The sequence below is a fragment of the Carcharodon carcharias genome (genome assembly GCF_017639515.1).
Source record: "Carcharodon carcharias isolate sCarCar2 chromosome 27 unlocalized genomic scaffold, sCarCar2.pri SUPER_27_unloc_1, whole genome shotgun sequence".
Classification (NCBI taxonomy): domain Eukaryota; kingdom Metazoa; phylum Chordata; class Chondrichthyes; order Lamniformes; family Lamnidae; genus Carcharodon; species Carcharodon carcharias.
This window is the reverse complement of record NW_024470624.1, coordinates 1,840,803-1,862,906: the sequence shown is the minus strand read 5'-3', so window position 1 is coordinate 1,862,906 and position 22,104 is coordinate 1,840,803. Positions and strand designations below refer to the sequence as shown.

General features: G+C 43.9%; 2 protein-coding genes across 2 annotated transcripts in view; both read right to left on the bottom strand.

Moving 5' to 3' along the window:
- Window positions 1-22,104, bottom strand: part of LOC121273703 (zinc finger protein 229-like) — a 1,112,939-nt gene that overhangs the window by 536,163 nt on the left and 554,672 nt on the right. The gene's annotated exons all lie outside the window — the stretch shown is intronic.
- LOC121273726 (zinc finger protein 271-like) lies at window positions 151-17,808 on the bottom strand. Its single transcript, XM_041180888.1, has 3 exons — window positions 17,566-17,808; window positions 15,636-16,607; window positions 151-1,533 (listed from the first exon to the last, which is right to left on the bottom strand). Exons 2-3 carry the CDS (start codon window positions 16,245-16,247, stop codon window positions 529-531), a joined length of 1,617 nt encoding a protein of 538 aa, XP_041036822.1. The 5' UTR covers window positions 16,248-16,607; window positions 17,566-17,808; the 3' UTR covers window positions 151-528.

Sequence of the window (22,104 nt, the reverse complement as noted above, 5' to 3'; positions counted from 1 at the left end):
GGATTTCATGAGAAACCTCTTTACCCAGCGAGTGGTGAGAATGTGGAACTCGCTACCACAGCGAGTGCTTGAGGTGAATAGTATGAATACATTTAAGGGGAAGCTAGATACATACATGAGGGAGAAAGGAATAGAAGGATATGCTGATGGGGGAGATGAAGAGGGATGGGTGGAGACTCATGTGGAACATAAATGCTGACAGAGACCAATTGAGCTGACTGGCCTGGCCCTGTGCTGTAGACTCAATGGAACAGACAAATTTTAGATCCACCTGTATTGTTTGGGAAGATACTATTTACTGACCAGGATGAAATAAATGTCCTTCATCAGCTTTTGTGGATCATTTCAATAGAAATGTGCACTCCCAGGCTAAAAGAGCATCAGCCCACTGGAAGCAAAGTCATGAGAGCGGCCAGTCCAGCAGAAAGAAACTCTCCGACCCTCCCACTTTACCAAGTGTCAGGATGAACATGGTTCACTCCTGGATGTGATTAACAGCAGCAAAACAGCAGAATCCAGCCCCTGGAATCACTTGTGAACTCGCTGGTGTCTCCGCAGGTGCGATGACTGAGTGAATCTCTTTCCACACTCAGAACAGGTGAACGGTCTCTCTCCAGTGTGAACTCGCTGGTGTGTCAGCAGGTTGGATAACTGAGTGAATCCCTTCTCACACAGGGAGCAAGTGAATGGCCTCTCTCCTGTGTGAACCCGCTTGTGTGTCTGCAATGTGGATGAATCGCTGAATCCCTTCCCACACTCAGAGCAGGTGAATGGCCTCCCCCCAATGTGATCCCACTTGTGTTTCTGCAGAGTGTATGAATGACTGAATCCCTTTCCACACACACAGCAGGTGAACGGCCTCTCCCCGGTATGAACTCGCTGGTGGATCTGCAGGTTGGATATCTGAGTGAATCTCTTTCCACACACAGAGCACGTAAATGGCCTCTCCCCAGAGTGAACTCGTTGGTGGATCTGCAGGTTGGATATCTGAGTAAATCCCTTTCCACATTCGGAGCAGGTGAACGGCCGCTCCCCAGAATGTACTCGCCAGTGTCTCTGCAGGTGTGATGAATCACTGAATCCCTTCCCACACTCAGAGCAGGTGAACGGCTTCTGCCCGGTGTGAACTCGCTTGTGTGTCCACAGGGCGCTTGACTGAGTGAATCCCTTTCTACAGATGGAGCAGGTGAATGGCCTCTCCCCAGAGTGAACACGCTGGTGTATCAGCAGTTTGGAGGATGTTCCAAATGTCTTCCCACAGTGAGAACAGCTGAATGATCTCTCCTCAGTGTGAATGCGCTGGTGGACTGTCAGGTCATGAGATCTTTTGAAGGCACTCCCACAGTCAGAGCATTTAAAAGGTCTCTCATTGCTGTGAGTGACATGGTGCTGCAGCAGGCTGGATGACTGACTGAATCCCTTGCCGCACACGGAGCAAGTGAACGGCCTCTCCCCAGTGTGACGGCGTCGATGAATCTCCAGATCAGAGGGGGCCCGAAATCCCTTCCCACAGTCCCCACATTTCCACGGTTTCTCCATGGTGCAGGTGTCCTTGTCCTCACACAGAACATGTATAATGTCTCTCCTCAATGTGAATGCTGTGATGTTTTTTCAGACTGCATAGCTGGTTAAAGCTTGTTCCACAAGTCAGTGCACAGGAACACCCTCACTTGGATGTATGCATCTCGGTGCATTTCCAGTCACCTTGATGCTTAAAATCTTTTGAAGCAGGCAGAACACAGAAACATTTCTCCAGCTAGATTCAAAGGTCGATGATATTCAGCTCCTGAAGAATTGAGTGAGTCTGTCAGATCTTGATGTGATGTTTGTTGTGAATTTCATGTCTTCAAATCCTCAACTTCTTATGTTCTGTAGAAAGAGATTACAAAATCCATCACTGTCAGTACAGAATAGAAATTTAGAACACACAATTCTAGTTTTAATGAATTCCATGATTCAAAATGTTCACAACTGTAGTTTATTACAGTGAGTGGTCATTATTTGGATCTCGCAACTTGTAAGGCAGGTGGAAGACCAATGATTTCAAACTGAAATTCAATAGGCACTTGAAGGAAATAGACTTGCAGCAGTACAGGAATACAGAGGGGGAATGGGACTGACTGGATTGCTCCACAGAGAGTTGATACAGACTCAAGGTGCCCATTAGTCTTCTTCTGCGTCTTAACAAATCTAGGACTGGAGATTTATAATGTAGCTACAGTACTATATCAGAACACAAGAAATTATAATAAATATATCTAATAGAAACATAGAAACTAAGAGCAGCAATAGGCCATTCAGCTCTTCGAGCCTGCTCCGCCATTCATTATGATCTTGGCTGATCATCCAGCTCAAAGCTTAGTCCTGCTTTCTCCCCATATCCTTTGATCTCTTTTGCCCCAAGAGCTGTATCTAACTCCTTCTTGAAAACAGACAATGTTTTGTCCTCAATTACTTTCTGTGGTAACAAATTCCACAGGCTCACCGCTCTCTGGATGAGGACATTTCTCCTCAGCTCAGTGTACATATAAGATATAACAACACTAGACATATCTCTGTCCTGTATTAATTTACTGGCCCCTTAAATGTCAGCCGTCTCCTAGGGAAACCACCCCTTTAATTATGAACATTAGGAAAGAGACCATCCTTTTAGCCAGACAAATAAATGTGTCAAGCTGAGGGAGCAAAGGATGTCAATGTCTTTAAGAGAGAGACAGAGACCTGGGCCAATTTTTCCAGGGTCTGCACCCTCCCTGGATTCACTTCCTTTCCCTTCAGTTCCTGCAAGTCATCAATTTGCCCCCAGAATGAGAAAAGAAATGGAAAGGGGGAGAAAAGAAAGTGTTTTACTCACAGATGTTGGACACAGGAGGAAGCTTTAGTCTGTGTGAAGCTCAATCTTCATTCACACAGGAGGAAGCTTTCGTCTCTGTGAAGCTCAATCTTCAGTCACACAAAGTCCTCGCTCTGATTGGCTGGAGGACCAGAGTCCTTCCTGTCCTTCATCTCTTCCCATTGGTCAGTCCCTGAGCATGAAGGGAAGGGGAGGGCTCTCCTGCGCACATGCGCAGCTTCCCCTCTCGCGAGCTCTCAGAACGGCTTCTCGCTCTGGCCGGAGCCGTCAGCCGGGTGCCTGGAAACCTTGGCTCGAGGAGGTGGAGGGGGAGGGGGAACAATGGGTGGGGGCGGGGCTCCCGTGTCCGCGCGCCTGGCAGCGTATTTCCTATTGGCTGATTCAGGCAGGGTTCCATTGTGGACGTCACAATGCGGAAGTTGGACAATGAGCTTCGGAGTAAAACTTCGTCCTGTGTCCAACATCTGTGAGTAAATCACTTTCTTTTCTCCCCCTTTCCATTTCTTTTCTCATTGTTGACTTGCAAGAACTGAAGGGAAAGGAAGTGAATCCAGGGAGGGTGCAGACTCTGGAAAGGTTGGCCTAGGTCTCTCTCTCTTTCTTAAAGACATTGACATCCTTTGCTCTCTCAGCTTGATACATTTATTTGTCTGGCTAAAAGGATGGTCTCTTTCCTAATGTTCACAATTAAATGGGTGGTTTCCCCAGGAGATGGCTGACATTTAGGGGACAGTAAATTAGTATAGGACAGAGATATGTCTAGTGTTATTACATGGTTATTTATTTATGGTTCTGTAATAAAGTTTATATATTCTTATTTCTAGTCTTGTATATGTAGCTACGTTGTGTATTTGGAGTCATAGAGTCATTACAGTACAGAAGGAGCCCATTCGGCAACTCGAGTCCATGCCAATTCTCTGAAGTAATCCTGTCTGTCCCATTCTCCCACTATTTCCTCGTTCCCCCACCAGTTTATTTCCGTCAAATGATCAACAAATTTCATTTTGAAATTATTGATTGTCTCCACTTCCACCATCCTCAGAGGTTGCGAGTTCCAGGACATGACCACCTGCTGCTGAAATAAAGTGCTTGTTCATATCCCACCCATATCGCTGTTGAAATAATCTTCTACTGTATGTTACAATTAGCCCATTATTGTAGGCACTGACAGATATTTAAGACTAGCAGCCTGGGTGATGATTTTCAATGCTGCAAAGGTTAGTGGTGGGCCAGAAGTTTGGAAAATTCTTAGATACCAACAAAGCATCATGAACAAAAAGAGAGCAACTGAGTGTGACTGAAAACTAGCAAAAAATATGAAACAGACAGTAAAAGCTTCCAGAAGTATGTAACAAGGGAAAGAGTAGTGAAAGCAAGTCTTGATCCCCTAGAGGGTGACACTGGGAAATTAATAATGGCAAAGATGGAAATGGTAGAGTCTTTGAACAAGAATTTTGTATCTGTCTTCACAGTAGAAGACACTAAAAAATCCCAAGAATAGTAAAAAAACAGGGGACAAAAGGAAAGAAGAAACTTAAAACAACCACGATCTCCAGAACAAAAGTACCAGGAAAACTAATGGGACTAACGGCTGACAGGTCTCCAGAACCTGATGGCCTGTTTCCTCAGATCTTAAAGGAAGTGTCTGCAGAGATAGTGGATGCATTGTTTGTCAGCTTCGAAAATTCCCGAGATTCTGGAAAGGATCCAGCGGATTGGAAAACCACAAATGTAACACAACCATTCGAGAAAGGAGGGAGACAAAATGCAGGAAACTATAGGCCAGTCAATCTAACATCTGTCATTGGGGAACCAGTAGATGTCGCATATTTGGATTTTCAAAAGGCATTCGCTAATGGGTCACATAAAAGGTGACTGCGCAAGATAAGAGCTCATGGTGTTCAGGGTGATATATTAGCACGGATAGAGGATTGGCTAACAGGAAATAGAGAGGCGGGGTAAATGGGTCACTTTGAGGTTAGCAGTGTGTAAGCAGTGAAGTCCTGCAGGGATCATTACTGGGGCCTCAAATATTTGCAATCCATGTTAATCACTTGGATGAAGGAACTGACTGTATTGTAGCCAAAATTGCTGATGATACAATGATAGGTAGGAAAGCAAGTTGTGAGGAGGATACAAAGAGTCCACAATGGTATAGCGATAGGTGAAGTGAGTGTGTGTAAAATTGGTAGATAGTGTATAATGTGTGCAAATATGTGGTTGTCCACTTTGGCAAGAAGAATAGAAGAGTAGAATATTATTGAAATGGAGAGAGGCTGCAGAATGCTGCAGTACAGAGGAATCTGGGTGTCCTTGTATGTGAATCACAAAAAGTCAGTATGCAGATACAGCAAGTAATGAGGAAGGCATTTGGAATGTCGGCCTTTATTGCAAGAGGGATGGAGTATAAAAGTTGGGAAGTCTTACTGCAGTTCTACAGAGTATTGGTGAGACCACACCTAGAGTACTGTGTACAGTTCTGGGATCCTTCTTTAAGCAGGGATAGACTTGCATTGGAAGTAGTTCAGATAAGGTTCACTTGGCTGATTCCTGGGATGAAGGGATTGTCTTATGAGGAAAGATTGAGCAGGCTGGGCCTATTCAAGTTGGAATTGAGAAGAATGAGAGGTGATCTTATTGAAAGATATCGGATTCTGAGACAGCTTGACAGATGCTGAGAGGATGTTTCCACTTATGGGGGAGTTTAGAAATAGGGACACGGTTTAAAAATAAGGTGCCTCCCATTTAAGACACAGATGAGGAGGAATTTCTTCCCTCAGAGGGTCGTTTGTCTTTGGAATTCTCTTCCGCAAGGACCAGTGGAGGCTGGGTCATTGAATAAATTCAAGGACAAGTTACACAAATTTTTGATCGACAAGGGAGTCAAGGGGTGAAAGCTAAGATGATGATGGATTTCTTCACTCAAAGGGTGGTGAAGCTTTGAATTCTCAACCCCAGAGAACTGTGGAGGCTCAGTAATTAAATATATTTAAGACAGAGATTGTTAGGTTTTAGATATTGAAGATATTAAGGGCTATTGGGGATAGTGCAAGTAAATGGTGCTGAGGTAGGTCAGCCATGATCTCACAGACTGGTTGAGCAGGCTCGATGGGCTGAATGGCCTACTTGTGCTCCTATTTCTTCTGATCTCTGTGTCCTGGTCATGAAGCAGTGAGCATAGACCTGTGATCAGCATGGACCTTCAGGAGAATTGGGAGGCTGTATATTAGGTACAGCAGAGTGAGAATGGAGAGATTGTGTGTGGGATGGACATTTACCGCTTTCGGGGAATGAGAGAGGAAAAAACGTTCCATAGAAACTAGAACTGTCTGTTCTGAATTCTATCCTGTACTGATAGTGATGACTGTTCTGAATTCCTTTAACAGGATATTAGAAGGGGAGGATTTACAGACAGAAATCTCAAACCAAACTTCACATCAAGATCTGGCAGTCACTCAATTCCTCAAGACCTAAATAACATCGGCCTTTGAATCTGGAAGAAATGTTTGTGTGTTTTGTCTGCTTCATAAAATTTCGAACATCAGTGTGACTGGAAAAGGCCTGAGACATACACACCCAAGTGGGGGTGTTCCAGTGAACTGACTGTGGAAAGAGCTTTAACCAGTTATACAGCCTGAAAAAACATCACCGTTCACCACAGGAAGAAACCGTCCACATGTTCTCTGTGTGGACGAAGCTTCAACTGATGATCAAACCTGGAAAGACACAAGGACACCCGCACGATGGAGAAACCGTGGAAATGTGGAGACTGTGGGAAGGGATTCAAATCCCCGTCTGAGATGGAAACTCATCGGCGCATTCACACCGGGGAGAGGCCATTCACCTGCTCTGTTTGCGGGAAGGGATTCGCTCGGTTACACCACCTGCAGACGCACCAGCGAGTTCACACTGGTGAGAGACCATTCACCTGCTCTGTGTGTGGGAAGGGATTCATTGATTCTTCCAACATGTACAGGCACCAGCGGGTTCACACCAGGGAGAGACTGTTTACCTGCTCAGAGTGTGGAAGGGGATTCAGTCGGTTATGCAGACTGCATTCACACCAGCAAGTTCACACTGGGGAGAGGCTGTTCACCTGCCCTCACTGTGGGAAGGAATCCACTCACTCATCCCATCTGCAGACACACCGGCGAATTCACACCGGGGAGAGGCCATTCATCTGCTCTCTGTGTGGGAAGGGATTCACTCAGGTATCCCATCTGCGAACACACCAGCAAGTTCACACTGGGGAGAGGCCATTCACCTGCTTTCAGTGTGGAAAGGGATTCACTCAGCTATCCAGCCTGCAGAGACACCAGCGAGTTCACAAGTGATTACAGGGTTGGATTCTGCTGTTATTGCTGCTGTTAATCACATCCAGGACTGAACCATGTTCATTCTGACACTTGGTGAAGTGGGAGTGATGGAGGGTTTCTTTCTGCTGGACTGGCCGGTCTCACGACTTTGACCCCAGTGGGCTGATGCTGCTGGAGCCTTGTTGAGAATACCGAATTTCAGATTTCAGAATGATCACAGAAGGAAGGGCTGTTTGGAAGTTAAAAGATATTTAGTTTGTATGTCTGTTTGGAGCCACCATGTTGCCATGGAGATGGTCTGTGTTGGTGAGATGGTTCTTTTGTATTATTTATCTGGGAGTTTCTCACAGAAAGAAACTATCACAGTTTGAGGATCAAGTTGGCTGTGGTAGATTGGGAAACTACATGAAAAGTTATGATGGTAGACAGGCAATAGCTAACATCGAAGGAATTATTACATAGTTACAGCAAATATAGATTCCTTTCAGGAACAAAAATCCAACAAGTAAAGTGATGCCAACAAGAGAAGTTAAAGATTGCATTAGATCAAAGATCATAATGTGACCAAAAGAGTAGTAAGTCTTTTACTTCTTGCTTATCAAGATTCTATGTAGCTCTGCCTTAAAAATATTCAGACTCTGCTTCCACTGTCATTTGCGGAAGAGAGATCCAAAGGCTCACTACCTTATGAGAGAAAAACGTTCTCTGTCTTAAATGGGCGACAGAATACTTTTAAATCATGACCCCAATTTCTAGATTTTCCCACAAGAGGAAATATTCTTTACATATCCACCCTGTTGAGGCCCTTCAGGATCTTATATATTTCAATCAAGTTGCCGCTTCCTCTTCTAAATTCCAGTGTATACAAGTCCAGCTTGTCCAACCTTTCCTCATAAGATAACCCGCCCATTCCAGGTATTAGGCTAGTAAACCTTCTCTGAACTGCTTCCAATACATTTACGTCCTTCTTTAAATAAGGAAACCAATACTGTACACTGTACTCCAGATGTGGTCTCACCAATACCCTGTATAACTGAAGCATAACCTCCCTACTTCTAACAATAACATTCTGTTACCTTTCGTAATTACTTTGTGGACCTGAATAATTAGCTTTCGCGATTCATGCACAAGGACACCCAGATCCCTCTGTGTCTCGGAGCTCTGCAATCTCTTACCTTTTCAATAATATGCTTCGTTTTTATTCTTCCTGCCAAAATGAACAATTCCACATTTTCCCACATTACACTCCATTTGCTAGATCCTTGCCAACTCACTTAACATGTCTATATCATTTTGTAGTCTCCTTATGTCCTCTCCACAACTTACTTTGCTATCTATCTTGGTGCCATCTGCAAATTTAGCAACCATACCTTCGGTCCCTTCATCCAAGTCATTTATATCAATTGTTAAAAGATTGAGGTGCCGGCACTGATCCTTGTGCACATCACTCATAACATCTTGCTAACCAGAAAATGACCCATTTCTGCCTACTCTGTTTCCTGTTAGCTAGCCAATCTTCTATCCAATATGCTACCTCCTATATGAGACTTTATTTTCCACAATAACCTTTGATGTGGCACCTCATCAAATGTCTTCTGGAAATCTGAGTTAGTGTTCCACTGGTTCCCCTTTATCCACAGCACATGTTACTTCTTCAAAGAACTCCAATAAACTGGTTAAGCATGATTTCCCTGTCACAAAACCGTGTTGACTCTGCCTGATTACCCTGAATTTATCTACGTGCCCTGTTATAATGTCTTTAATAGCTTCTCACATTATCCCTCTGACAGATGTTAAGCTAACTGGCCTGCTTTCTGCCCACCTATTTTCCAATCGAATGGAACATTCCTGAATCTAGGAAATTTTGGAAAATTTCAACCCACACATAAACTATCTCACTAGCCACTTCTTTTAAGACCCTAGGATGAAGTCCATCAGGACCTGGGTTGTCAGCCTGCAGCTCCAACTATTTGCTCAGTACCACTCCTGTGGTGATTATAATTTTCTTGAGTTCCTCCTTCCCTTCCATTTCCTGATTTACAGCTATTTCTGGGATGTTACTTGTATCCCCAGTAGTGACAACCGATGCAAGATACCTGTTCAATTCAACTGCCATCTCCTTATTTTCCATTATTAATTCCCAGGACTCACTTCCAAAAGACCAATGCTCACTTTGTTAACTCTTTTCTTTTTGAAACATCGATAGAAACTGTTTTTCTGTTTCCAGTTAGCTTTCTCTCATACTCTAATTTTTCCCTGCTTATTAATCTTTTAGTCATTCTATGCTGTTTTTTACATTCTGTCCAATCTTCTAAGCTGCCAGCCATCCTTGTACAATTATATGCTTTTCCTTTAAGTTTGATCCTATCTTTAGCTTTTATAATTAGCCACGGATGGTGGGTCCTTACCTTCGATTTTTTTCTTTCTTGTTGGAATGTATCTGTTCTGTATATTCTGAAATATCCCCTTAAATGTCTGCCACTGCATCTCTATTGACCAATCCCATAACCCAAATTGTCATTCATTTTAGTGAGCTCTGCTTTCATGCCCTCATAATTGTCCTTCTTTAAGTTTAAAATACTAGTCTTGGACCCTCCCTTCTATCCCTCAAATTGAAAATAAAATTCAATCATATTGTGATCGCTGCTACCTAGAGGCATTGTCATTATGAGGTAATTAATTAATCTTATCTTGGTGCACAATACCAGGTCAAGGAGAGCCTGCTCTCTGGCTCCAGAACGTGCTGTTCTAGGAAACCATCACCAAAATATTCGATGAACTGCCCATCTAGGCTACCTTTGCGCATCTTTTCTCAGTGTATATATAGTTTAAATTCCCCATAATTATTGCTGTACCTTTCTGAAAAGTTCCCATTATTTTTTCCTTTATACCCTGTCCTACCATGTGGTTACTGTTAGGGAGTCTGTACACCACTCGCACAAGTAACTTCGAGCCTTTATCATTTCTTATCTCTGTCCAAACTGCTTCTACATCCTGGTTTCCTGAACTTAGGTCATCCCTCTCTATTGTGCTAATGCCATCATTAATTAAAAATGCCACCCTTTCACCTTTTCCTAGCTTCCTGTCCTTCCTAAGTGTCATGCATCATTCAATATTCAGTTAGTCTGTTTGTCTCCAAAGTCCCAGGAAGGTATCGAAAATGTCAGATTTTGTGAACAGCTGCACTTGAATTTTCTATTTAATTTCAAGATAGAATGAAGTTGGGAGCCTAAAAGGCAACTCATTGGTTATGTCTACTTGGATAAAAGGCTCATGTGATTCACAATGCCATGGAGCTGGGCTTTAATAGGGGAAGGATCCTTGGGAAGTCATTGCAGGGTCAGATTGGAAAATTCTCCTAAAAGGCATCCCTGAATTTCACAGACAGATCAGTCTGCCAGGATCTGAGAGAGCTGATAGAGGCAGCAAGTCTCTGTTTCAACACACAGGAATGAGGATGGGACTTTGTGCTCACATTGAAAAGACCAGTTTCGTGAGGATTTAAAACAAGACTGGAACATTTGCCTTGCTTGAGTTAAAGGGATGACCCAGGAGAACCTTCACTATGAAAGACAATTCTGGGGTTAAACGTTCCCAGACTGGGAAAGGAAAAGAATGGAAGTAAACCCTCAAGAGCAAAGAGTCAATTTGGACTGGTTCCAGGAGAATTGAGCATTTACTTAAGGAACAGAGTAAAGTATAACTCTGCAGTGGGATTTTTGATTATGGTCAAAGTAAAATAGCAAATTTATGTTTGATAATTTAAGGTACATGTTGCCAATAAAAGTGCTGTTTAGTCAATTTTGCTTCTAGATTGTTTGTTGCAGTAAAAGTCACAAAACTTGATGTCTTGTCATGTGAACCTTTAATTTATTCACTGGGAATTTGAATTTCTTTTTAGAAGTTACCAGTCCTTACAGAGATCCTAACATTTGGTTCAGAGCCACAAGTTTCAACTTCCCATTTGATCCACAGCACCTTTCTGTCTCTCGATTTCTCGACGACAGAGCTGAGGTCTGAATCTAGCTGAGAATAATGGGGCCTGCGCCCCAGTTGGGAAACTGCCATGGACGTCACACTAATAGAGAGACAGGAAGGTGCTGGAGGACTGACTGGGAAATGGGTCTCCAATCAATCGGGGCAGCGGGAGGGGGTGACCTGACCCCCGGGGTTCAGTGCCCCTGTGTCCAAAGTGGGGAGTCATAGGAACAGGGTACAGAGGAGCCGAAGAGAAACCACTTGGGTCAAGATCATTGTGCACATCCTTTTACCCTGGTTGTCTTTGATCCTCAAGTAATTTTCTGTTTGTTTTTTAAACCATGTTCTATTTCATTACTAAACATTTTTCAGTAAAAATATTTGATTTCATGATGAAATTTATTCACTTTAGGGAAAGTGGGTGAGAGGGGTTGGCAGGCTCTTCAACAGAAAGTGAGTCCCTCTAAGGTAATTGGCAAAGGAGCCAGGAAATAATACACAAAGTAAGAACTAGTGGTGGAGGGCGTAACATATCAGTATGGATAGAGGATTGGTTAGCGAACAGGAAACAGAGAGTAGGCATAAATGGGTCATTTTCAGATTGGTAAGATGTGACAAGTGGAGTGCCACAAGGGATAAATGCTGGGCCCTCAGCCCTTTACTATCTATATAAATGAATTGAATAATGGGACTGAATGTATGGTAGCTAAATTTGCTGATATTATAGATATTTATAGAAAATAATTTGTGAAGAGTGAGTGGACAAAAAATTTGGCAGATGGAGTAGAATGTGGGAAAATGTGAACTTGTCCACGTTGGGAGGAAGAATTTAAAAAGCATATTATTTAAATGGAGAGGGATTGCAGAACTCTGAGGTACAGAGGGATCTGGGTGTCCTGGTACATGAATCACAAAACATTATTATTCAGGTACAACAAATGATTAGGAAGGCAAATGGCATGTTGTCATTTATTGCAATGGGAATAGAATATAAAATTAGGGATGTTTTCCTGCAGCTGAACAGGGCCTTGGTGAGACCACATTTCGAGGATTGTGTACAATTTTGGTCTACTTATTTAAGAAATGACACTATTGCTATTGTAGCAGTGGAGGCTGGGTCATTGAATAGTGTTAAGACTGAGTTTGATAGATTCTTGATTGCTGAGGGTGAGAAATGGGATGGGCTAGGAAGGAGAGTGAAGTTGAGACCATAATCAGATCTGCCATGATCTTATTGAATGGTGGAGCAGGCTCGAGGGACCGAATAGCCTACTCCTGCTCTTAATTTGTATGTATTAACCCGTTATCCCCCATTCACAAACGCTGAAATGATTCACAGTGATAACCCTTATTGGTGACAGTGGTTAGATTTTATTCAGTATAAATAAGACCTGACACATGCTGATGTCTGAGCAGTAGTATCAAAGTGCAGCAGCATTACCATTACACTCTGGGTAGAAGCACCATCTCCACGTAAATGCTCCCTGGTCTGCCCCAGATGCCATGGCACCAGTCAATGCAATATGTAAAACCTCTACAAATCTCTGTGCTCGGGGAATCCCTTCTGATACTTTTTTACATCACAAAATCTATGGAGACTGATTTAACCCAATCATTGCTGAGCTAACATTTGAACGGACCAATTACAAAACCTGTCATTGAACCATCTGTACCCGCCCAAGTCACGTCAAACTCTCAAACAATTGGCTTCCCACACTCCGTCCCCAGTACAGGGAGTCAGCATTCCCATGCCAAGCAGTGAAAACATGGTGGCCTTGACACCCAGGTGTCATCTAGGATTCAAGGCACTCTTGTTTTCTCTGTCCTCTGGGAGCTGTTCATCTCCCTGTTCCCAATTAGCAAGTCATCTGTTCTCAGCTCTGCCAGATTTCTGCTGAAGTTTGGCCCCTTTTACACCTTTCGGATCAATAAAACATTTGATCAATGAAGACCCAAACCACAATTACCCATCCTGTCACCTGTCAACCATCCTCACCCAGAGAGTAATCACAACAGGAATAAAAACAGGAGAAGTGTAACAATCAAATTAAAAATAAATGCACAGCCAGTCATAGTTTTTAATTCAGTGTTCACTAATTAGCAAGAAAACCCGAAGTAGGGATTCCCCCAGGATTCTTACAGTCCACATCTTGAGGGGGTGGAAAACTCTCTCTCCAACCCTTCACTCAATTTCACTCCATTATTTTTCAGTTCTGTCCTGGCCCCGCCTGGGGTAATATCTATTCGATCTTTTCTTTTCCTGAAGGAGCACCGTGAGTTCTAGGTTATTAGTACATAAGGACATATGCTTCAAGCAACAGATCAAGCATGGATGTAAAAGATTCTCCAGCTCTCTCCTTACCCCTGTCCAACTTGTGGACAGTTCTCACTCAGTATTATTTCTCCCATGGCTTTAATTGTCCCAACCCAAATGTTTATCTCTGTTACTTCAATTTTACTCATTTTATGGCTATGACCAGTGTGTTTAATACTATACTAATTGTTTTAAAGTCAGTTTCTCTCTGGAGTTTGCTTCAATGCTTTGATGATGTCAAAATATTGTCTCATTCTCCTGGTCACATTAACCATTTCATGTCATGTTGTTTGTCAAGTAGCTGGGTATGTTTGGGACCCAGTCTTCAGTCCACTTCAACATGAATTTATGTGTCGTATTGTCTTCACATGTAACAAATCACATTTGTACACTCACACCGGTATCCCAATGTCAGGCCACATATTCTGACCTTTCAGGTGCGCTGATCAAAAGATCAATGTGAGTGTCTGTCTTTGCTTATCTCCCCCTGTTATGGTCCTGATATTTCAGGTGGTGGCCGGACTGTCAAATGTGGTTTTCTTTAAAACAAAATTCATTGGTAAGGATGTAAATATCTCCCAGAGAAATCTATCAACGTATTCATCTCATCTTCACCTCCCTGGCTTTCAATAGAATGTAGGTGGATACCAGATTGATACATTCCACTGATCACCCGGGTGAGTTACTCCAATTCCTTTACTGTCCAATACAATATATTCATCATATCTTTAAAACAGAAATCAAACATTCCCAATTGACTTCAGGCATTAACATCTTTGGATTGCTCATTATTTTAGGTGTCAGGCTGGGGTTGTTTTCCTTGAATCTGGGAGGTTGAGGGAAGATTTGATAGAGGTGTACAAGAAAATGACAGGTTTAGATGAGGTGGACAAAGAAAAGCTGTTCCCATTCGCTGGTGGTACAAGGATGAGGGGAACACAGATTTCAGGTTTTGGACAGGAGATGCGGGTCGGGGGTGCGGATGTGAAATGGAATATTTTCACACAACGAGTGGTAATGACCTGGAACTCGCTACCTATGAGGGGGATGGAAGCCAAGACAGTGAACAGCTTCAAAAGGCAATTGGATGGACACTTGAGGGAAATATGGACTTGATGGGCTGAATGGCTTCTTTGTACGTCCCAATGACTCCATGATCCAAAGACAGAAATTTCAGCTGCTCCAGTCTCTCCAACTAACTAAAGTCCCTCATCCCTGGTGCCATTCTCATAAATCTCCTCTGCACCGTTTCGAAAAACTTCACATCTTTCCTAAAGTGTGGGGCCCAGATATAGGGTTTCATTCTAAAGGGATAGAATTGAAAAGCAGGGAGGTTATGTTCAACTTGTTTCGAACCATGGTTAGACTACACTGGGAGTACTGTCAACATCTGTGATCTCCATTTAGAAAAAGGAAATAGAGGCACTGGAGAAGGGGTAACAAGATTCACAAGAATAATACTAGAACTGAGAGCATTTAACCCTCAGGAAAGGCTGGGGCTGCTTTTCTCCAGAAAAGAGAAGACTGAAGGGTGACCTGATGGAAGTCTTTATGATGATGAAGGGTTTCAATCATCCAATAGGGATTTCATAAGAAACTTTTTACCCAGCGAGTGGTGAGAATGTGGAACTCGCTACCACAGCGAGTGGTTGAGGTGAATAGCATGAATACATTTAAGGGGGAGCTAGATACATACAGGAGGGAGAAAGGAATAGAAGGATATGCTGATGGGGGGAGATGAAGAGGGGTGGGTGGAGGCTCATGTGGAGAATAAATACTGACAGAGACCAATTGAGCCGACTGGCCTGGCCCTGTGCTGTAGACTCAATGGAACAGAGACAAATGTATTTATTTTAGATCTACCTGTAGTGGTTGGAAAAAGACAGTTTACCATCCAGGATAAAACAAATGTGTTTCATCACTGTTGCAGATCAATTCAGAGGAAATGTGCACTCCCAGGCTGAAAAATAATCACTGGAAGCAAAGTCATGAGACTGGCCAGTCCAGCATAAACCTCTGACCCTTGCACTTCACCCAGTGTCAGAATGAACATGGTTCAGTCCTGGATGTGATTAACAGCAGCAATAACAGCAGAATCCAACCCCTGGAATCACTTGTGAACTTGCCTGTGTCTCCGCAGGCTCGATAAATGAACAAATCCCTTCCCACACACAGAGCAGGTGAATGGCCGCTCGCCAGTGTGAATTCTCTGGTGTTTCTGCAGGTGGGATAACTGAGTGAATCCTTTCCCACACTCAGAGCAGATGAATGGCCTCTCCCCAGTGTGAAGTCGTTGGTGTGTCAGCAGACTCGATGTCTCAACGAATCCCTTTCCACACTCAGAGCAGGTGAACGGCCTCTCCCCAGTGTGAAATCGCTGGTGTGTCCGCAGGCTGGATAACTGACTGAATTTGTTCCCACACACAGAACAGCTAAACGGTCTCTCTCCAGTGTGAATTCGCTGGTGTGTGAGTAGGTTGGGTGACTGAGAGAATCCCTTCCCACACTCAGAGCAGGTGAATGGTCTCTCCCCAGTGTGAACTCGCTGGTGTGTCCGCAGGTGGGATGAGCCAGTGAATCCCTTCCCACATTCAGAGCAGGTGAACGGCCTCTCCCCGGTGTGAATCCGCTGGTGCTTCAGCAGGTGGGATGACCTTGTGAATCCTTTCCCACATTCAGAGCAGGTGAAAGGCCTCTCCCCGGTATGAATGCGATGAATAATTTCCAGTTCAGATGGGATTCGGTATCGCTTCCCACAGTCTCCACATTTCCATGGTTTATCCATGGTGCTTGTGTCCTTGTGAATCTCCAGGTTTGACAATCAGTTGAAGCCTCGGACACACACGGAATACTTGTACTGTCTCTCTGCACTGTGTTGTCTATTCAGGCTGTTTAACTGTTTAAAGCTGTTTCCACAGTCAGTGCACTGAAACACTCTCACTCAGGTGTGTGTGTGCGTCTCGGTGATTTTCCAGTTGCAACAACATTTAAAATCTTTTGAAGCAGACAGAACAGACTAAACATTTCTCCTTCCAGATTCAAAACTTGAGAGTATTCGCATTCCAATGAATCAAGCGACTCTGTCAGATCTTAACATAATGCTTGTTTTGAGATTTTTGTCTGAAAATCCTCCCCTTTTGATATCCTGTAAAAAAGAGTTTGTAATATTCAGTACAGGAGAACATTTTAGAACTGAGAATTCTAGTTCATGTGGAACATTCTGTCTTCTGTCATTCCCCAAAAGGTGTGAATCTTTGTCCCACACACTGTCCCTCCATTCTCACTGCTGTACCTAATATGCACCCTTCCAATTCTCCTGATTCATGCTGATCAACAGATCCACGCTCATTGCTTCCTGTCCAGGGCACAGAAACCTGAAAATCTTCAAGTAGGTAGTTAACCATATATGTGTTTAAAGCATGAAAAATGTGTAATATACTGCACTCTATCACCTGCTTAAGATACAAGGGGAATGTGAGAAAGAACTCTATTTATCCCCTAGTGTGACAAGGGCAGCAGAAGCATGGGAACACCACCACCATCACTTGCAGGTTCCCCTCCAAACCACTCACCACACTGACTTGGAAAGATATTGGCTGGTCCTTCTCTATTGTTGGGTCAAAGTCCTGGAAATCCCTCCCTAAAAGCACTGTGGCTGTACCTACACCATGTGGACTGCAGCAGTTCAATAAGGTCACTCAACACCACCTTCTCAAGGGCAATTAGGGATGGGCATTTAAAATGCTGGCCTAACCAGTGACATCCAGACTCTGTGAAAGAACAGAATGAAAATGTAGACAGCGCGCAGTCATGACCTGGAACTTGCTGCCTAAGGGGTGGTGGAAGCAGAGAAGATCAATAATTTTAAAATGAAATTGGACAGACACTTGAAGGAAACTTCTGGCAGAGAGAATGGAGATATTGAGGGTGAATGAGACAGATTGGATTGTTCTACAGAGAATTGGCACAGACACGAGTTGCTGAATGCAGTCCTTCTGTGCCATAATGACTCTATGACTGGAAATATATAATGTAGCTACAGCATTTTATTACAAGACTAGAAAAGAAATGGAAAGGGGGAGAAAAGAAAGTGTTTTACTCACAGATGTTGGACACAGAAGGAAGTTTTAGTCTGTGTGAAACGCAATCTTCATTCACACAAAGCCCGTGCTCTGATTGGCTGGAGCACCAGAGTCCTTCCGGTCCTCCAATTTTCCCCATTGGTCAACCCCTCAGCATGAAGGGAAGGGGCGGGCTCCCCGCACATGCGCAGCTTCCCCTCTCCCGAGCGGCTTCTCGCTCTGGCCGGAGCCGTCAGCCGGTTGCCTGGAAACCTTGAGATAAAAACAAAAAAACTGCGGATGCTGGAAATCCAAAACAAAAACAGAATTACCTGGAAAAACTCAGCAGGTCTGGCAGCATCGGCGGAGAAGAAAAGAGTTGACGTTTCGAGTCCTCATGACCCTTCGACAGAACTTCTGTCGAAGGGTCATGAGGACTTGAAACGTCAACTCTTTTCTTCTCCGCCGATGCTGCCAGACCTGCTGAGTTTTTCCAGGTAATTCTGTTTTTGCCTGGAAACCTTGGCTCGAGGAGGTGGAGGGGGGGAAGGGGAAAAATGGGTGGGGTCGGGGCTCCCGTACCCGCGCTCCTGGCATGCAGACTGGATCCCGAGGACGTCACCGCGGAGCACAGTGATTCCTATTGGCTGATTCAGGCAGGGTTCCGTAGGGGACGTCACAATGCGGAAGTTGGACAATGAGCTTCAGACGAAAACTTCCTCTGGGCAACATCTGGGAGGAAATCAATGTTTTCCCCCTTTCCATTTCTTTTCTCATTCTGGGAGCTAAATGTTGACTTGCAGGAATTGAAAGGAAAGGAAGTGAATCCTGGGAGGGTGCAGATTCTGGAAAGGTTGGCCCAGATCTCTCTCTCTCTCTCTTAAAAGACATTGACATCCTTTGCTCCTTCAGCTTGACACATTTATTTGTCTGGCTAAAAGGATGGTCTCTTTCCTCATGTTCATAATTAAAGGGGTGATTTCCCCAGGAGATGGCTGACATTTAAGGGGACAATTTCAGGGTGATTAACTGTCCTGTATTTTCTGGGATTGCTCCTTATTTTGCCTTTTGTCCTGTATTTCTCGGCCAGCCTGTGGGAAACTGATCCCAGGAGTCTCCAGGGTGAGTTTGAGTGATTCGAGTGGGACAGTAAGTGAGTGAGTTGGCCAGCAGAGAGATGATGATGTTGTGACTGAGCAAGATAAGTTGTAAGTTTTAGTTGATTTTAAATTCCACCACTCCCACTATTATAGTCTGAAGACCCCTTCATCCCATCCCCTCTCATATTGAAGCACAGACACCTGTCCTCAACCCTCTCTCATGGTCACCAGCATCCCACCACCACCCTCCCCACAGTTGAACTGTCCCTTATTTTATTTCATAAGATTTCTGCCCCCTGGACAGTATAGTAATAGAGAACATAGATGCATCTAATGGTGTGATAGGGGACATTTTAGCATGTTATTTATGGTTCTGTAATTAAGTTCATTTATTCTTATTTCTAGTTTTGCTGAAAAAAGAGACATGCCAAAGCTTTCCATCCTGCACTCATCAGGGCACTTCACAAGAATATCTCTACAAATCAGAGACTACTAGCCACCCAATCGGCACTCTCTTCATATACAATATAAATTGCTATTTTCCCCTTATATTTATCTTTTTGCAAAGTGTCCTAATGAGTGCAAAACAAAAAGCTTCAACATGTCTCTTTTTTCAGCAATGCTCAAGCTCTGTACGACCAAATGACTATTTCTAGTTTTGTAATATAGTACTGTAACTATGTTATATATTTCCCATCACATATTCATTACGACACAGAAGGAGTCAATTCAGCAACTCAAGTCCCTGCCGACTCTGGAGAGCAATCCGGTCAGTCCCATTCCTGTGCACGTTTATTTCCTTCAAGTGCCTTCCAATTTCATTTTGAAATCATTGATCATCTCTCCTTCCACCACCCTCGTACACAGTGAGTTCCAGGTCATCACAACTCGCTGCAGAAATACATTTCTCACTCACAGCCCCTGTGTCTCCAATCATTTAATAGAATACCGTAATTTTTAAGTACAGTATGATTGGGTGCATTATCGGGTAGATTAGATTTAGAATGGAGAGAATGTAGCAGAGTGAGAATACGGGGACTGTGTGTGGGATGGAGATTTGCAGCTTTTGGGGAACAAGAGATGAAACAGTGTGCTATCAGCCGGAAGATGTGGGTAGGGTTCTAAATGTATACTTTGTGTCGTTGTTCACAAGTGAGAGAGCCGACGTGGGTTTGGAAATCAGGCAGAAGAACTGTGTTATAATTAAAGAAATGAGCATTGAAATGGAGGAGGTTCTAAGTGGCCTGGCAGGATTAAAAGGAGATAAATCTCCAGGCCAAGATGAAATGTATCCCAGGCCGTTGAGTGAGGCAAGGGAGGAGATAGCAAGGGCACTGGCAATAATTTTCAATACCTCTCTGGCCACAGGAGAGGTGCCAGAGGACTGGAGGACAGCCAATGGGATACCGTTATTCAAGACGGGAGGAAGGGATAAACCAGGGAACTACAGACCATCAGTCTAACCTCAGTGGTGGGAAAACTATTGGAAGCAATTCTGAGGGACAGAATTAATCCACACTTGGAGAGGCAGGGATTAATCAAGGACAGTCAGCATGGTTTTGTTCAGGGGAAGTCATGTCTGACCAATTTGATTGAATTTTTCGAAGAGGTGACCAGGTGTGCAGATGAGGGCGATGCATTTGACGTAGTCTACTTGGACTTCAGCAAGGCTTTTGATAAGGTACCGCATGGGGGAACTGATAATGAAGGTAAGAGCCTACGGGATCCAAGGCAATTTGGCAAATTGGATCCAGAGTTGGTTGAGTGGCAGGAAGCAAAGGGTGATGGATGAGGGGTGTTTTTGTGACTGGATACCTGTGTCCAGTGGGGTTCCACAGGGATTGGTGCTGGGTCCCCTGCTGTTTGTGGTATATATAAACGATTTAGACTTGAATGTAGGAGGGCTGATCAGTAAGTTCGTGGATGACACGAAAATTGCTGGGGTGGTAAATAGTGAGGAGGATAGCCTTAGATTACAGGAGGATATAGACGGGCTGGTCAGATGGGCTTATCAGTGGCAAATGGAATTTAATCCGGATAAGTGTGAGGTGATGCACTTGCACAGGACAAACAAGGCACAGGAATACACGATGAATGGTAGGACCCTGGGAAGTACTGAGGATCAGAGGGACCTTGGTGTGCGTGTCCACCAGTCCCTTAAGGTAGCAGGACAGGTAGATAAGGTGGGTAAGAAGGCATATGGGATACTTGCCTTTATTAGCCAAGGCATAGAATATAAGAGCAGGGAGGTTATGCTGGAACTGTATAAAACACTGGTTAGGCCACAGCTAGAGTACTGCATGCAGTTCTGGAATCTGCATTGAAGAAGAATATCATTGCACGAGAGAGAGTGCAGAAGAGATTTACCAGGATGTTGCCTGGACTGAAGAGTTTTAGTTGTGAGGAGAGATTGGATAGACTGGGGTTATTTTTCGTGGAGCAGAGGAGATTGAGGGGGGACATGATTGAGGTGTATAAAATTATGAGGGGCATAGATAGGGTAGACAGGAAGGAACTTTTCCCCTTGGTGGAGGGATCAATAACTAGGGGGTATAGATTTAAGGTAAGGGGCAGGTGGTTTAGAGGGGATGTGAGGAAGAATTTTTCCACCCAGAGGGTGGTGGGAATCTGGAACTCACTACCTGCAAGTGTGGTAGAGGCAGAAACCCTCATAACATTTAAGAAGTATTTGGAGTGCACTTGCAATGCCATGACATACAAGGCTATGGGCCGAGTGCTGGAAAATGGGATTAGAATAGTTAGGTACTTGTTTGACCAGCGCAGACGCGATGGGCCGAAAGGCCTTTTTCTGTGCTGTAGACCTCTATGACTCTATGAGAAATTAGAATTGCCTGCTCTGAATTTCTATCCTGTACTGACAGTGATGATTTTTGGAAACTCCCTTTACAGGATATTAGAAGGGGAAGATTTGCAGATAGAAATCTCAAACCAAACGTCACATCAAGATCTGCCAAACTCATTTGATCAAATGGGACCTGAATATCATTGGCTCTTTGAACCAAGCAGGAGAAATGTTTGTCTGTTCTGTCTGCTTCAAAAGGTTTTATGCCTCAGTGTGACTGGAAAAACACCGAGACACGCACACACCCAAGTGAGAGTGTTCCAGTGCACTGACTGTGGAAAGAGCTTTGACCAGTTACACAGCCTGAAAAAAACATCACCATTCACAATGAGGAGAGACTTATACATGTTGTGTGTGTGGACAAGGCTTCAACTGATTGTCAGACCTGGAGAGATACAAGAGCATGAGCACCATGGAGAAACCGTGGGAATGTGGGGACTGTGGGAAGAGATTCTGTTCCCCATCGAAGTTGGAAACACATCGACGCAGTCAGACCGGGCAGAGGCCGTTCGTCTGTTCTGACTGTAGGAAGGGATTCAAAGCCCCATCTCAGCTGGAAACTCATTGGCGCAGTCACACTGGGGAGAGGCTGTTCACCTGCCCTGATTGTGGGAAGGG